The 18,200-nt window shown below is 39.9% G+C and overlaps 1 protein-coding gene across 1 annotated transcript in view; it reads right to left on the bottom strand.

The window, feature by feature from the left end:
• CLINT1 (clathrin interactor 1) overlaps positions 1–17,411 on the bottom strand; it is a 52,050-nt gene extending 34,639 nt beyond the window's left edge. The window contains exon 1 of the mRNA XM_075766587.1: positions 17,208–17,411. Coding sequence (XP_075622702.1) covers positions 17,208–17,248 — 41 coding nt within the window. The 5' untranslated portion in view covers positions 17,249–17,411. The remainder of the gene's footprint in view (positions 1–17,207) is intronic.
• Between the last annotated feature and the right edge of the window lie 789 nt (positions 17,412–18,200).

Below are 18,200 nucleotides of genomic sequence, written 5' to 3'. Positions count from 1 at the left end.
CTATCTTCACTTCAAATACACACTTCTGCAGTTCCATTTTTAAAGGCTTAGTAAGTGCTGTCATTGTGCTTATTATACTTCATTCAAAAAACCTTCTTTAAAAGGTGACTTACCAAAATAAATGTTATACTCCAGAAAGCAGAATCAAGCAAAATACTTCCTTTTAACTTACATTATAAGAACACCACAATAGGGTTTCCATTGTTTGTCAGGATTAGTTTTCAGGTCACATTTTTTAGTTCAAGTTTTAGTTGAAATTAGAGTACAATTACACCTAAACCATTCTTGTGACAAATTCAATTAATCTTGAACATGAAAACCAATTTCATAAACAAGTGAAAAAAGCTGCCTTTCAGGTAATAGTTGACACTTTGGTGGGATAGCTACATGCTAAAACAGCAACTCTGCTTTTGATTCAGACAGAAAGGCGACACTGTTAGTGCCCTTTGCATGTTTTCAGTCTCCTTGCACTCATCTGAGAGTACATCTGGCATATCAGATTGAAGTCACTGCTTTGTCGCTCCTATTCCTGTGGATTTAATTGCTTTCAAAGTTCAATACACTATGCTTAAACAATAACAGCCATATAGTCAAAAAAGTGGAATTACAAAACTTGGATAACCTTTTGTAAGTGCAGAACTAAAGAGATCTCCATATGTATGCTGTAATCACATGACTAGATTTATTTTTGCTCAGTCCTCAGACTTACTTTGCTACTCCGCTCCTTACACTTCAGGTTTTTTCTTATGTAAGAAACAAGCTGCAACAATTTTAAAAACATTTTTTAGAGTTAACCACATTTCTTTACAGAATTCAATCAGATTGCGCTTCCTCCTTCAAGACTTACCAAGAGCCACAATGTATTTTCTATCAAGTGCTACATCTTTAATTTTTCTGTATTTGTGATCAGGTAACATGACTCAGACTGAAAACAAATGTTTAATCGAGTAGGACAAAGAGCAAGAGAAATTAAAGCCACACTTTCTGTAGAGTGCTTTTTAGATGAATAAAATACCAGCACAAAAAAGTCTATCCCAATAAACAGTGCTAGACAATTATAATATAAAACTAAAATTTAAATACATTATTCTGGGGAGAGAGAGACCAAAACACTCTCCACTAAAGCTTACACCATCCAATCAACTGCGTTTCTTTGTACTTTGTTGCATTCATATAACTTCAAGAGTAACTTTCCCTGCAAATAAAAAGTTTTTTTCAGGTGTTGATGATGTGTTGCATAAGCCGCATTCTGAATAAGGTATCTAAGTGCTACTTCCTTTTTTGTACGTACAAAGTATTAAAACACCACATTCAAGACCACAGCTTAAGTATTTTACCTGTGTACAGAAACTTTCAACAGAAGAGACACTTGCAAGTACTCCCAGGCAGTGAGCTTTCAGGATTGGGGCACAATATTTTAATGTTGAGAGAGAAATATTTACAAGAATGAGGTCTTACCCTTCTTTCAAAACAAGAAATAAAAGGGGTAAACTTTTCAGAGGACAAGCAAGTTGTAGTTACACTCAACATGATGCAACAGTAAGCTTTGCAGCTGTGTAGCTTCAACCCACTTTACCTCAGACTTCCTATTTTTGACCGTAAAAAATTTTGGATGGAAGAGGAAGATTGGGAGGGGAAAGAAAAAAAAAAAGGAAACCTCCTGATGCTATACATGCTTGAAGTATATTAGCTGAATAGTTACATATAAGATTTTACTCTGAAAAGCAGGAACACTGCCTGGTAGTTACTACATCTATGAATGTCACAGACCTATTCAGTATTACTAGTAACACTGAGTTCTAAGTAATCAAGCTTTCCATACTCAAAGAATTGTTTCAAGTATTTGTCAACCGACGGAGTATTTGGTATGAACAGAAGAATGCACATACAATAATATGGAGTTTAATATTGCCAAAAACCACACATCCCCAACATTAATGGGCTGTGCTTAATGATCCTTGTAGTTCCAGCTATCCCTTCATTGCAAGCCGAGTACCATTAAAACATTGCCCTAATTCCAAATTTATTACAAATTAAGCATTACTCTAAACACATGCTAGTTGTTCCACTAGGGAGGGCTGATTAAAGTTTAAACAATACAGGCGCTGAAGCTTTTAACACAAACCAATCATTCTCTGTTACTATATAATCACTTTGGCATTGTGACATCCCATGCACCCCTGTACTTTGTAATATCAATCTTCTGCAATCATTTTGAGAGAAATAAACCTGAGTATGGATAACTCCTCTAAGCCAACAGTAAGCACCTGTTAGAAACTCTTCTCTGATCAGATCCACAGGCAAGGTACAGGTAAGGGTACCAGATCTGTCTGGAGTCCTTCTCTGAAAGCACTACCCTCGTACCCTCCAGCCCAAGGGCTCCAGTTCCTGCCAGCCCTTCTCCCTGCCCCTTCGGGCTCCAGGCAACCAGGGTCAGACAACAGCATCCCAATTGCATGTAAACCATACATGTCAAACACACCCAACATTTACAACGCAAGTTGCACTCTGTCCCTAACACCCAAACTAGCTGTGAAGGGCTTGTGGTATCCTTCTACCTTCAACTACAGAGCTATGACTCTGTACAGCTTCACATAGCTGTCACGTAGCAAAGTACTAACCTCATATTACCTGAGATACACGTCTCAGGCTTTCTTATCAACAACAGAATCTAGGGGTATGGTCCAAGTAGCAGGTGAAGCAACCAAACAAGAAAACCAAAACACCTTCAACTGCTGTTTTAATACAGCCTTGTGTCCTGGAAAACGTCTCAAGACTAAGGCAGAAGCTGCACTGCACTTTTCAGAGTAGGAGAAAGGAAGAGGAAACAACAGTTTACACAAAGTTATCAAATTGCAGGTTCATAATCAGTTGTTTTCCTTCATTTATTCAAGTGTCTTTCAGTGGAATTGCTATGCAGGAGGTATTCAGTAGGAGACAGACACTTGAGACTACTATCTTCATTTTTCTAAAGTGAATCACATTGTCAATTACTGATCTTATTGCTAAACACACTGAATTAATGCTATAGTTGCTGCTGTTTGCAAAAAACCCACATCAGATTTCAGACCTTTAATTTAATGAAAATAATTAAAATAAAATCAGAAAATGAATACTGATGTCACTACAGAGAAGCTTCTCTTCTCAATACTGGTTCCTTGCAGTCTGCTTGCTTATTATTTGAAGCTGAAAGCAAGAACTATTCCACTATTCTATGCAATGCTACAACACCTGCTACACTCAATAGCTCTAATGCACCAGCAGTGTTTCATATCCAATACTGAAATCCAATCCAGAAAAGACCATTACATCTGTTAGACAATTTAAGGGAGACGCTGTCTTTACGTAAGACTACATGAAGTATGTTGGATGCAAGAACCTTATTTCTGTACTCCACAACACAGAGCCATAATACAAACACAATCAAGGCCCTTTAAACTTGTGTTTCAGCAAGAGTATCTTCCTTTTCCTGTGCAGGAAGCTATTAAAAAACTAAGACTTTCCCTGCACCTCGCCTTGCTAACAAGAATGAACAAGAAATTCAACATCTTATAAATTAAAGTGCAATTAAGATTTTGCAATCCTTCAGTTAGTACTTCGTACTACTTTAGCATAAACAGGGCTGTGCAAGGAGAAACCTGTTCAGTATCGTAATCTCTGCCAGTGTCAAAAGATGCTTATTATATCGTATAAAAAAAGTAAAGGGAAGTACGCAGTGATATTTCTACAGAATAAGCTGGGCATCCAACAGTTTACAGCTAGGGACAACGAATTCAGGGGGATCTCCTGCTCTGCCTTCATCTTTTGCCAGTGCTCCTTCAGCATCTAGTGGCCCCATGGACAGGTGCTCTCTGACTTTCTGCTTCCAATTTCTCTTGAACTAGGTTGCATGCCTTCCCCAAGTTGTTCTTCAAACTTACTCACTTGTCTCATTTTTGTTTTTACATGAGAATGACTAGCAACTCTAAACTTTGCATTTTCTTCAAATGGACATTTCAGCTGTCTGAAACACATGTTTTTGCTTTGAATTATTTCTTTAATCCTCCTTTTCACCAATGATGTTTCTTCTTCATCACTGTCTGAGAAGTGGTAACAGTTTCATTATGAGCCACCAATATAGCATTTTTGTTATCTCTACATCATCTGCAAGGATTCTGTTCTTCAGCATGCCCTTGAAAGCTTTAAAAAAAAAATCCCAATTTTTATGTAAGCAACCTTTTTGAAAAAGTGTACCCTTTTTTTCTTTATGCTCACGAAAAGACTTTTAATCCAAGTGCTTTATGTTCGCTATCATAGAGTGGCTCTGACAGTAATATGCTGAACCAGAAGCAGTGCACAGTCAGGATCAAGTCAAGGCTTACCACTTCTGTCTTCTTCACTAGCTCTTTGGTGAACCAACCACTGATCACCTAAATGTGTACTGTCCTCAGTATGAGATGCTGATGCAATCTGCATTTAACCTACATAGGATACCTGAAGTCACCCATTGTTATCACGTTTCCTGCCCACATCGCCTCTCTGCCATCCACGTGGGCTGGGAGGATATCAAGCAATACAGTCCTCGTTCTTGCTCTGCCCTCACACCTTTGGTCCTCAATTTTCAGTTCACTGGGACTGACTAGGTGACACAGTTTGCTTGTTACTCTGGTCTGAAAGAGTTTTCTTCATCCTGTTGCCCAACTGTTCAGCCGTGCCCGTGTTATTTTGTGCTTGGCCTATAACAGAGTCCTGCTAACCACTGTCTGTCAGGGACACTGACAGAATAGATTTATCCAAAATTCTCTGGAAGAAACATATTCCAGGTTCCACCCTATTCTTCAGTCTTCTATAATCTGTCTTAAGCCAAGACAGATTCCCTTTGTAACACATATACATCTTGTACAATAGACCTATACCGATTATTTTTCCCTTCACCAACTGGAGGCCTTCCTCCTATTAAATTAGTTGTCATCTCCTGATCAAGTTAATTTCATATAATCATAATAAAGTTATGCTGACAACCAGTTCTGACAATCAGCTGTTTCCTCACTATTTCTTCTGTAACATCTTATTACATGGGATAAGTACACCATATATAATCAAAAGCACAAAATAATTTAACTGATACAAGAATTACAGATGAGGCTCATGGCACATGAAACAATCAAAATCCTACAAAAGGGCTGCACAATGTACTTTGTGTCACTCATGACATTTCCACTGGTAGAAATAGTAAAGTGTTTTTCCCCCCCAAAAAACTGAGTATTAGGAAATACAGGACTGTTGTAACTTCTTAGTCCACTTTCATTTGATATATTCTAGCTGATCTTCATTTTAGTATTCTGTAAAGAACTCTTATAGTTCCAGACAGCTGAGTCAGAACCAGAGAACGGCTGAGGCTGGGAGGGAGGTCTTGTGATCCCCCAGCCCACCCGCTTCGCTCAAGCGGGCTAGTAGGAGCAGGTTGCCCAGGACCATGTCTGGACAGGTTCTGAGTATCACCAAGGATGGAGCCCCCACAGTGCATGTGGGCAACCTGCTCTGGTGTTTGACCACCCTCACAGTAAAAAAGTGTTCTCTTCTGTCCAGATGTAATTTCATATAATTACATCACTGTTCCAAGAACACTCTTGAAAAAAAAAATTCTTGCACAGAATTTATATAAATTCAAACACAGCTCCTAGGAATGGCACAATTACTTAGTTTTCAGCTTACTATACTGCAGCCAGTAAAAGTTAAGCAAAAAAATTGTTTTAAAAGAATCTCCTCTCTTCCTACTTTAGATTGTTCATCCTTTAGTAACCCTGGATTACTACGTTTCTTTCCCCGCTACAAGTGTACCTAAGAATAAAAAGTAGTCACCATAATCTTAAATAGACTATATTAGCTTAATACCTATTTTCTTTGTGTGATTCTATTTTCTATGAAGACAAGTCACAACCTAGAAATCTTTCTACTACTGTATTAAGCAGTTGGACAAAGTAACATTAGCTAATAGTTAATGGCAGAGTGTCCTACAGCAGTTCACAGTAGAGTACCCAAAAATGGGCACAAGCAGTAAGAAGACACCATTCAGAATAAATGAAGTATTAAGATATGAATGTTATGATATTAATATTCATTATTTCATTAGAATTTTCAGATTGGTATCTCACATTAAACAAAAAGGATTGCTTGGCAAACTAAAAACCCACAAGTTCACAAACATGCCTTTTTACTCACAGCAAGCATTCTTTTGTCGAATGAGTCTGGCAAATTACATACAAATTAACTTTCAAAATGTGAAGCCATGTTTATTTGTGGAGGATAATGGATGTTTCCTCTCCTTTCATAGGTATCATTTGTTAAACTGGTTCTTCCAGGAGATCAAGTAACTCTTATGTCCTAAAAAGGTAACAAGAGCTGTTTCCTTTGCCTCCAAGCCCAGGTTTCTAGTTCCTGTCCACACACAGATGATAATATCGAATTACACTGTGTATGTACAACAAACCAATTTCACTATGGTTCAATACATGAACTATTTATTTATTTCCTCTCTAATTGTAAGATTACTGGATTTTTATGATCTAATGTCTGCAGCTACAGAGGTTACAGTTACCGCATAATTAACAAAAACCTGACGCTGGCAGTGTAAAGGCTAAGAGACTCCACTTTCCAATTAGACATCTATTAGCACTAAGTTTTCAAGCTGTCTCAAGCAATGCAATCATCTGTTCGTAGCAAGGAGAGATAAACCACTGTGATAGAAGTTAACTCATTCAGACAATAAACACCTTTGAACAGTGGGGGGGAGGGGTGTCCACCTCTTTTTACATGATCATCTGGAGGAATAGTTAAAATTCTTAAGTAATCATCAAAACAAGGAATAATTAAAAGTGACAGCAATCATGAAGGTATCAGCTCTAAGTTACCAAGACTGCAATTTATTTTTCAGAAGATGCATCCACCCAAGCCTTTTTCTTCTGTTTACATTCAAAATGGACTTAAGAGAAACCTTCAACTGAGTAGGCTCACAGAAGACAAAACCCACACCTCCCAAGAATCACATAGGGATGTATTTGTTTACGAAATATGAAGCGATGTCTTGAGAGGAAACACTGAACAGTCTGTAATGTACATTAGGATGCTTCTCAACAGCTTGACAGGACGGGGAGAGCAACCAATGAGAAAAACATTTCTCGTTGTGACTCAGAATGGAGCAGAGAAAACCCCTACTCCCTAACTCCCAATAGGTCTCATTATTATTACAACAGATTAGAAAAATGCGGGTCAGTCTCATTAAACATGTTGAATATATACTAATATTTCTAATTGTATCCCAAATGAACCAGTTAATATCTATTAAGCATGCAGTCAGTATTTAACTGGTTAGGATAGGACACACTATTTGGATGAGGGGAGGGAAGAATACAACAGCTTTGAGGTAGTTTCCTTAAAACACATAAATACACACTAACAATACTGGTGTTGTCATGTTAGTTTCATTTTTAGTGGCAAACCAAACACATCCAAAAAGATTTAATCTATTTAAAATAACAGCCTACACAGAATACCACTCTCACCACTCTGTAATAACTGAAATACCACCAGTATTTCTAGTATAATTAGCTGCACTTCTAAATTGAATTGAAAGCATCTCATACAAAGATCTGTTGGATCCTGAGATGACTTCCAGCCTGAATCATTCAAAGTAGCACCATATAAGACAACTATATTTCATTCAATCTATATCCTTTCTCCCAAATTTGGGACCTGAGAGTGGAACCAGAAATATTGATGCATACCCCCAACACAAGCGATACAAACATAAAACGGTTAGCTCAGAAGCTTGAAGTAGTGATACACAAAATAGAAGAGTAACTTTAAGAAATTTAAACTTAGGACTTAATTTGTGATCTTTTAGACCAGTTTTGCAACTAAGATACCACTAACAGTGCAGTTTCATATAATAAAGTCACATAAAAATGTATTATCATCGAAAAAGGGTTCCTGTCCTTTCCCCATCAACAAAAGTGCTTGTGGTACCACGAACAGCTGCTTACGCAGCATGCTGCCAAATCAGTTATGAACCCTAAAAGCTTGGGGTTTGTTTTCCGCTGTATCAGCAAGACAGCGCAAGCAGATACAACAGCAGCATAAGGAAGGCAAAGACAGTAAATGGCTAGGTATAAAAGCAGGACATTCTCTTTTAGTGGAAGAATAACCTTAGAGCTCCTCTACCTGCTTGTGAAACCACATGCTAAGGGTGTACTTCAAACCCTAAAACTGTACCTTGCCCTCCTTCACCCCCAGCCACTTATTCTTTCCAAATACCATTCCTTCCTTTATGCCAGTACAAATATTTGTGTGACCATGGAGTTAACTAAACCAGGGAACTGATCCAGTGGAGAATTAAATTGGCAAAAACAACTGGTTAGTCTGCGAGAGAGATTCTCTCATGAAGCAGAAAGTATGCTAGTGCTAGCAAAAGGGAGAGAAGTGTGCAGTCTGTGGCAGACGGAAGGCTGTGAAACCTCTTTTACCATCAGCCTACGCTTACACTGACTGAAACTACAACCTAACATTTCACAGCTTAGGCTGTGTTTTCATATTTATGATATTGCTGATAGCGTCTGTGACTTCAGGGCAACTACAAGGGGACACTCAGCCATGTGTTCCACGTCCTCCACTTACGTGAGCTTTAATGGTCCCTCTCCTCTCCCCTTCCCTTCCATCTCAACCCTGCTTCCTCAGATATGCGAGAGAGACTCTCGTGCAGTTGTATGGCTAACAAGTTTAGGGAACTAATCTAACTTAAAACCAAATAACCTACAAAGTCCTTTTGGGAGAGACACAAAGGAAGAGAGAAAACTTCCAATTGGATCTGTTCCTCTATCTGGTTCACTGCACAGCAACCCAAGCCACCACACTTACACAGCACACGACGCAAAAATAAATAAGCAATGAATACTTTTTCTAACACTGTTATTGAAAAAATACTCAGAGAACCACAGCCTACACAGCTTTCTGGAAAGAAGTGAACTACCAACTTGTAACAATTTCACACGATCTTATCTTAACAGAGACTTGTACCTTAAAAGATAAATTGCACTCCAGTTTGAATCAGATGTTATTTTTCAGAGAGGCAGAATAGAGGGACAGTTTTGTCATGAGAGAGTTATGTTTCCCTATACGATACCTCTTTCTAAAGAGACTACTGAGTATCCTTAAAAGATTTAGCTATACCACAGCTGTTTATTCAAATGGAACATGTAAATAAAGCTCATGCTCCAAACCAAAAGATGACAGCAGCTGTCAATCTTCGTCTATAACAGGGCCCGTATTTGGCCTATGTGAGTAAGATCCAGCACACTAAGGAGCTGGAAAAAGACCATTTGCAAAACTGAATGCTTCATTCACTTGGTACATTTGCTACTAATTTAGTTTTTCATTTTCTTGCCCTGTATTAGTTTTGCCTTATGAATAAAAAATGGAGATAAGCTTTTAAACAAAGTCTGTAAAACAGTCAACTTTAAACAGAAGTTTATGCTATTGTACATCTTCGTTTTAGTAAAAAAGGCAATTAAAGGGAGCAGCTGTCATGATTTTTCCAAAATCAAGTTTCAGTTTTCCCTCCCTTTTTTACATACTGTCTTAATGTTAGTTTGGAACACAGCGGTGGTTTGGAAGTTGAAGTTTCACATCAAGCACATGCCAGCAAAGGATTTGGAACATACTTGAAGCAACAGGTCATGTTCTGCACATTGGAGATGAGTTTCCCAGCTTCAAATGGGACTTTGTGTATTATAACTTCTGGACAAGCTGTATACCAAGCTTCAGAATAAACCAATGGAGAAATTCCAAAAGATCCAAAATGAAGCATATGACTCTTAAGATCACCACATTTTTGTGTTCTAAACCTACTATGAGACAATGCTTCACTCATTCTCCAACATCTCATCTTTCTGTTTTTACAAAAGCTTACCCTTTTCATATAAATACAGAAGTTCATTTAAAACTTGAAATGAATGGAGGCAGATGAGAGATACAAGAATCAGATTAGAATTTCAGGATTGCATTTTAGGACCATTGCAATGCTTAGAATTGCACCTTGAAACAGTGAGGCCTCAGGAAAGCAAGCAGCAGTGTGTTCAGTATTTGCACAATGCTTTGGAAGTAATTATATCTTGTATACGAAATAATTACGCAAATCAGCTAATATTTTATAGTACATAGCTGGCAACACAACCAAGAGGAATTAGCACAGAACTAAGCACCTTAATCCTTTTGACCACAGTTGCACACAGTGATGTAGGTAAGGCTCTTATCTTTGACCAGCTTCATTCACTTCCCAAGCAGAAGCCTAGTCTTATTTCTGGCCAGGCAATGCAAAGCTATGTTTTAAAAGTACTTCAAGGACACAGAACTTGTCACACATACACACATCACTCAGATTCCCTGAAAATACAAGAGACCAACACCTTAGCTAGCCTTATGCAACTTAATACAAACTACTGTTAGCTTCCATAGGGTGTAAAATAGCAATAATACATTTGAAAGAGTACTAAAAAAAGCACCACTTGAAGGAGTGTGTTAATGAAACTTGTGTATTTGGTCATGATTACCTTATGCTAAGTCTTAATATATACTTCAGCTATATATCTACCTTTGATTACTCCACCAGCTGAATATTCAAACAAGAGAATGACATACCTATGTACATGAGATAACGGAGCATAATACTTTGAAAGATGCTTATCACCAATACTAAATTACATGGCCCAAAGCCTGTAACTATTTTTATTCCTTATTAAAACCCAACAACTTTCTGGAAGTTTTTTAAATGAAAGAGGAAAGCCCTAAGAACAAGTGCTGTGACAAGTACTCGGCAGACACAGCCACACACTGCTGCAGAACCAAATGAGATGTTCAAATACATTCTTCCTTTGCATTCCCAAGACTATTTCTTCCCTCTCACTCTCTGGTATCCAGGCAGAGGACAACTCCTTATAGTGCTGGAGATCATCATCATCATCATCTTGCTTGTAATAACGATACAAAATGCTGTTCTTAAAGCAGTTATCAGCAGGACATCTTTTAAGCAGCAATAGGAGGATAACTCATGCAGTGAGGGTTAACTGTCCCTTACATAAAACGATGGAAGTGTTCACTGCTCTGAAGATCTTGCTTATGCAAACCAAAATAAATCTTACATATAAAGAAAACTAAATGAGCCTGGAACTGGAGCAAAGGAGTTTACGGGAAGGTCAGATAGCAATGAACTACTGTTAGACAGTTATTTACCCTTTCGCTGGATATATCGTATGATGGATCATTTCCCATAATACCTGCTATTACTAAACCAGCAAACAGCACTTCATTACAGAACAGCTCAATAGTCTGGGTGGACAAATCCATGAACCATAAGAAAATCACCCGTAAACAAGAACAATTACAGGCTCATTAAAAAAGAAAGTAGTTAAGCAAGAGGATTTAAAACCCCCAGCTGAGTATATGTAGGATCCTGCTTATACGTTGGTCAAACGTGAGCATACTACAGGCAATGAGCAACTGAAAGTTAACTGTAAGCCCTGTAATTGTAGGGTTACTGGTATGTACTTATCATATTAGTAAGTATAATGCATACATAGCATGAGCTAGCAGACAACATCATCAGACTGGAAGTCAGCAAATCCAGAGTTTTAACTGTTATCAACTGACTGTGACTTTGTTTACTTGACACAATTATCTTTTTAGTTTCCCCTCATCTGTGAAGTGGGGGTAGTCCAGACACCTCTACTCCTTAGCTGAAGTGCAAAGTCTAATTTACACACCTCATTTTTGACTACAACAGCTAGGAATTGAAATGACAATTGAAGTAGTAATTCACTATTTTACCAATAATTTATCCTTCTCTTTACACCTTGTACAATTAGAAGTATTGAGGAAAACATGCTGTTTATTAACTAAAAAAGCTTCTTCCCTACCTAGTTGTATTGGAGCAGATGACAGCAGCACCTTTAGCTCTTCCACTAAAAATCCTTCCTCTTTGCATAGATATAAGATCAGAACAAGTAACAGAGGACCCTAGTGCCTACTCTACAAATAAATTTTCAAGTGTTATAAATGCTTCCATCATTTAGCATCCATACAAGCATTACAATCAGTTCTAAACAAGACAATTTCCTCTCCAGTTAAAAACAGCTTAAGATACTACATACTTGGGCAATTCATCAAGGTTGCGAAATGTATGAAAACATAGCTCGGTAACACTTCAACTCCCACTCTATAACATTAGGGAGGGCAAATACTCTGCTGGGTCACTAGAAAGGTGTGGTTAAGAGTAGTCCTGGCAAAGGAGTTAGGACTCTGCTAGGTGGACAAACAACTAAACTGGAAGGGGCATGGAAAAACAGGAGGATGGTGGCTGTCATATTCCTAATACTGGCAAGAAATTCACAGGTTCTCTCCTCTTCCTTTTAAGTATACACCCAAGAAGCTCAAAAACTCAGTGACAACTATCTCGCCCACCTTAACTAATTCAAATGAATGTCTGGATTATACTGTCCTTACTACATACACATCTGTCACCTTCACCAAATTTTTTAATTAGGCTGTTTCTTACCCTTTGATATGTGGAAGGTGCTTAAAATGAGCTCTCTCGCATTCTGGTCATGCATGTAAAAGATCACAAAAGCTAAACATGGTAATGAAATTTTAAAGGAAGTGGCTGTAAAGTCTCATCACATTGTGACACAGGCAGCAATCTAATTTCAATGGGTCCAAAGGTCTTCCATCCTACTTACTGCATGTCCTACCTGTCTGTGACACAAGCTAGTTAGCAAAAGCGTTAAGTTACAATGAGATCTTATATTAAGAGAGGAATTACTGCGATGAGGAGTCCAACTAGCCTTGCTAACTATATATGCACAAGTGCTATTGTCTTCTGCTTTAAGCAGAACCACCTTGTGCTAGGTTAACAACATACAGTAACATTTCAGGAAAATAAGAATCAGTAGATTCTGCTTCAAGAAAAGAGGATTCCACAAAACTAGAGAGAAATATGATGGCCTGGCTTTTGAACTTGGCCACAAGGCCAAGCTAATAACTTCCTGCTTCTGCCATGCTAAAAAACGTTTTAACAGGGTTTCTTAATATTCCTTGTTTTATTTTGAAAAAGCCATGGGGTTTTCTTTGTAGAAGTCCCCTGGAAATTTCACAGGGAACACAAAGCAAAACATATACTTGTCTAATAAGATTGAAAAAGGAAGTTACCAAGTTGCATAATACTCTAGATTTCCATAGCCAGGACTCCAGAACTGTATCTCAGGGACTGTAATACCTTTTGCCAGTTCTGTAACCACACAGTAGGGAGATACTTGGTTAAGGCCTTTGATAGTTTGATTATCAAAGTACACATGCACCTATACCAATAAAAATACAACATTTCTCATATAAGCTTCTTCTACACAGTACTGGCCAACCTGCAGATCCTTAGTCTCCTGCAGCTCACAAGCAGTTCAAATGCAACTCTTACCGTCAAGTTTCATCACAACTACAGAGCTGTTTCAGAGCAGGCATGGGTAACCTGAACCGCCTGCTATGGGAGCCACAGAGCATGCGGGACTACAGTCACCGGGTCATCCAGAGACAATGCTGCAAAACCCGTTATGATAGCTGGTGACCAGCACACTTGCCACCTGCTAAATGTTCTTACAGCTCACACTCCCACCAGTTATCTAAACTATGTGATGCGTGCTTCTGCACTCTGTCACATTAAGATGCTGCTATGCAGCTCGTTAGGTCAGAAAAATTGGCCACGTCTTGCAGATAATGCTTTGGCTACATATTCCTACTGCAGACCTAACCTAAGTCAATGACAAAACAGAATCTAACAAATTCTACATTACTTCAGGAGTGATTCAGAACTGCCACCTGACTCACTAACTTTTCATCAAGCACCACCCTGGACTTGAGCCATCAGAAACCTCTGCCATTTAAACTGAGTTTACTGTTACAGAGCAAATGAGTTGAACACAGAGGGTTACATTTATTTTCCAATTCTTTTGTTTACTTTCCAGTTCAGTTTTGACCTACTGGGGAAAAAACCCCCATACAAGTGAACAGCTGCCTTCTAAAGTTAATTTATTCACATAAAATAATACGAAATAGAATTTATTCCAGAAGAAATAAGAAAATGTAGCTTAGAAGATGTAGGTCTACAAGCTAACCAGAAACTCAACAGAAACTCAATTTAATGCCACAGATTTGAAGAAATCTCACACACATTCCAGCCCTGGGAAGAAACTGGAGGGTGGAAGAAGTTTGACATTTATTTAGAAACTGCAAGAATAAAGCTTAGGACAAGCAAATTTTACTAGGCACAGGCTGGCTTTATTAGTTATTTGATTTAAGCCCCAAACTTATTCTTAATGCTCAGTTAGAAACAAGGTATTACTGTTCATTCGCAACTCATCAAGGCACTTAAAATTTAAGGGTGGGGAGAGTTATATTAGCAACTAAGAACAATGAGGTTACCAAAAAGGAGGAAAAAAACCCCACATAACAAAGTATCTTGTCACATCTCAGGACAGTCTAAACCTGATACTCAATCACATAGTCTTCCTAAACTTCATATATAATAGGACCACCATTCAGTATCAAAAATAACTGTCTTAAGCACAAAAGCGTGCAGATCCATACTTCTGAGTTACTAGAAAATGCTACAATACAAATAATAGAGGTGATTCTAGTGTGAAAAGAACTACAAAGCAGAACTGACCTTATGAACTGGATTGCTCAATTTCTATCATACTGAAGTAAACATAAATACCAAATACTTCAATAATACTAAATACAAACTTGAATTTTTCCTATGTATTTTGCAGTTGTTAACTTATTTTTAGGTTCTAGAACTTTGAAGAATTTTAATAGGTTACCATTTTCAAGTAGGTTTTTTGCTGTTAAAGTGGCCCACAGACACTGAACAAAATAATAGTAGCTTAACTATGTATCATTGCTTACTGAACTTCCACACAGCAAAAAATCTGAATTAATACAAGTCTTCTACCTTGAAATATCTCTGACCTAATCAAGCTCTCAGCCACCTGAAGCCCAAATAAGGCTAAAAAATCAGACGAGTAAGTTGAAATTCTAAGATGGTAAGTATCAGCTGAATATGGAACCAAGATGCAGAGCTAAGAAGCACTACAAAGCTAGCGAAGCTGGAACTAGTGAGATTTCAAGCTATTTGCACATTTTCAAAATCCCCATATAATCATATTCCTTTTTTAAGGAAAGAAAGAGAGTTTCTTGTTAAAGTTCAGTATGTTCCTGCCACAGCATCAGCAGTTATTTATGAGGCAGATAGTATCACTTAGCATCTTCTGCAGAGAATTTTGTAAGTCATGGCCTTAAGACAGAAGACATTATGACAAATCTGCACCACACACAATGGCACTATTGATTTTGATGTCTCTAAATACTCTTTACTCTGCAGGCTACACTTCCCCCACCCTCTTGTTTGGTTTTTTTTTTTAAACACACCACCTGCTTTATTTGGATTATTCCCAGAAAGTTAATTCAAAAACCATTTTTTATTATTTAAAATGTCCACTTCTTGCATCTGTTTTGGAAATGGAATGTCTTTTCCAAACCAGATTTTGATGTACTGTTTGGCTTAATAACTTATGAAATATCCTTAAAAGTAAACATTTCAAGAACAGAGACAGTCTTATAATGCTACAGTGATCGTTAATTCTGCATAAATAAGGGCACACAAGCAAAACTTGGAAAAGCTTGATTTCCCTGAAAATGTCCTTTTACATCCTGGAACTTCAGACAGGCTTATTTGGGTTGTCCTACTATATACCTCATTTGTCACATTATTAACATTACTTTACAAGTGCTGACTTTGCATGCAAGAAGCTGTAAAAAGTAAACACCCTCCTCAGGGGAAGTCACTGTGGTTTTTCAATGTCATCTGATTCTTGGCCTAGAAAAGTCTCGGTGTGGTATACAGCACCACAAATAAAATACTCCATTATCATGAATAAGCTGCCATTTCTCTTCAGTTTGCTGTCTTTAAGCCTATATATAAAGCATGCCAGTTTAAGAACTGTTTGGAGAAACAAAAATAAAAATGTTCAAAATAGAACCTCAATTTTGAAAGACTCACCCTTTGACTTCTAAGGTTAGATACAACTATTAAGTCACATAATCTAATTTGGTATTTACTAATCTACAGATGTTAAGCCAGTTAGTCCTCTAAGTAGTCCACAATTCATGGAAGAGTGCTCCAAGTCTGCCCCTAAAGATTTATTGTTTAAGGAGGCAAAACATAATCTTTGTTATGTTTCTTTGCCATATTAATTTTTTTCTTGTGCCAAAAATAAAGGAGTGGCTGAGAAACTCAACAGTAACGTCATGTTCTCAAGCTGCAACTCAATGATTACGATAACCATGACCACAGCCAAGTTTGCAGTGAGAGGAGGTTCTAGTCAAGGAAATAAACTTGCAAATATCCGAGCTATTTAAACGTTCAAGGAATGGGATAGAGCATTTCACTGCTCTACCATGCACCATCTCTGAAAAGCCCAAGGGTGGTGAGTCAATAGCAACCACAGTAGAGACCTGTCTTCAGGCAGGAGAAAGACACTTAAGAGAGCATGTGGTGACTTTGTAAGCACTCTGAAAATTTACTGCTGCACAGGTGGTTCTCTACTCCCCTCCTTCTTTGAGCAACTTGCCTGTTTCCTCCTAAGCGGCCTAAGGGCCATGGCAGGAGCCAATCCAGCAGAGCCAGATTTTAAAGGCTCACATACCAAAATAGGCACACAGGCCCAGGACCCCGGCAGGCAAAGGGGTACCCAAAGAAGAAGCACAGCTCACCAAGAGCTGGAAGGGCCCAGACGAGCCCAAGAGGGGCAGGAAAGCAGCCAGCCATAATGGAAAGGCCACAGGCTACCTGGAAAGCAACCCCTGCCTGTCGGAGAGGCCAAAGCCGCGCCAGGAGGACGAGTGGGGGGGCCGCACCGGGCAGTCACTCGGGGAGCGGGGCCGGAGGCGGGGAGGGGAGCGGGGAAGGGGACCAGCGGGGCACGGAGGGGGTGTGAGGCAGCCACCTCAGCAGGGGGAGGGGCAGCGGCCATGTTGCGAGGGGGGCGGGGGGAGCACGGGCCCGGCTGAGGGGCCACGACCGAGCCGCCCCCGGCCCCCCGCCCCGCCTGCCCGCGCCCCGCCGTACTCACGCTTTGTCCACCAGCTCCCGCACTTTCCACATATTCAGCATGGTGCCGACCGCCTGGAGACCTCTCCGGCCTCGCTACCCTCCGCCGCCGGCCCCAGGAGGCCCCGCTCGCCGCGCTCCGGGCAGCCGCCGCCGAGCCAGGCCCGCTCCGGCTCTGCCGCCGCCTCTGCCAAGCGAGGGACGCGACGCCGCTCCCGGAAATGGAAGGTCTCGTAGCCGCGCGGCGCTGCTGGGAGATGTAGTCTTTCCGCCGGCGGGGAAGGGAGGCCGGGCCACCCCGCAGAGCCTGCTAGGAGCCGAGCGCCGGCCGGGCGCGGAGCCCGCTGGGAATTTTAGTCTCCGGTGAAGAGCGCAATGCCTGCTGGGAGTTGTAGTGCTGCCGCCTTCCCTGGGCGGGCGGCGGACCGGGCCGGGGCTGGCCGTGTCGGGAGGGCTCTGTGGACACTGTCACACAGTGGTACAACCGAGGCTTTGTGCCCGCCTACATCTGTGGGGTGCAGGTCCAGCCCGGCTCTGACTCACCCTCACACTGCTGCAGCATCTGGCCTGTGGTGAACTTCTTGACCTACAGCCAGGCGAGGCACAGGAGGGAGAAAGGTCTGTGTAAATAGCTGGTTAAAGCACAAAACACAGGTGTAAAACTCATGTCTGACTAGAATATGGTTTTATACCCTGCTTTTATTGTGAGGAACTCATTTAAGAGCAGCATTCTGTCTTTGTGACTGCCTGTTTACTCACCATGGTGTATGGACTACAGTGAATTTAGGGTGGACTTTCTGGATTCCTCCTGCAGGCCGAGAACAGGATTTCTGCAAGAAATGAGACACAGGAAAGCAGATGAAAGGGTGCAGCATGTGCACTAAGGTAGCACAGTCCATCAGGGCGCAGCACATGCGGGAACCTTGTCTCCACTTCTCGAGAAAGGCCAAGTCAATTGACAAAAAGCCAAGGAACAATCATGTACATTAAGGCTGCCTCAGGAGAATATTAACTG

Source organism: Balearica regulorum, chromosome 14 (assembly GCF_011004875.1).
Source record: "Balearica regulorum gibbericeps isolate bBalReg1 chromosome 14, bBalReg1.pri, whole genome shotgun sequence".
Classification (NCBI taxonomy): Eukaryota; Metazoa; Chordata; class Aves; order Gruiformes; family Gruidae; genus Balearica; species Balearica regulorum.
The sequence above is the reverse complement of the archived record's forward strand: the minus strand, read 5'-3'. Positions and strand labels throughout refer to the sequence as shown.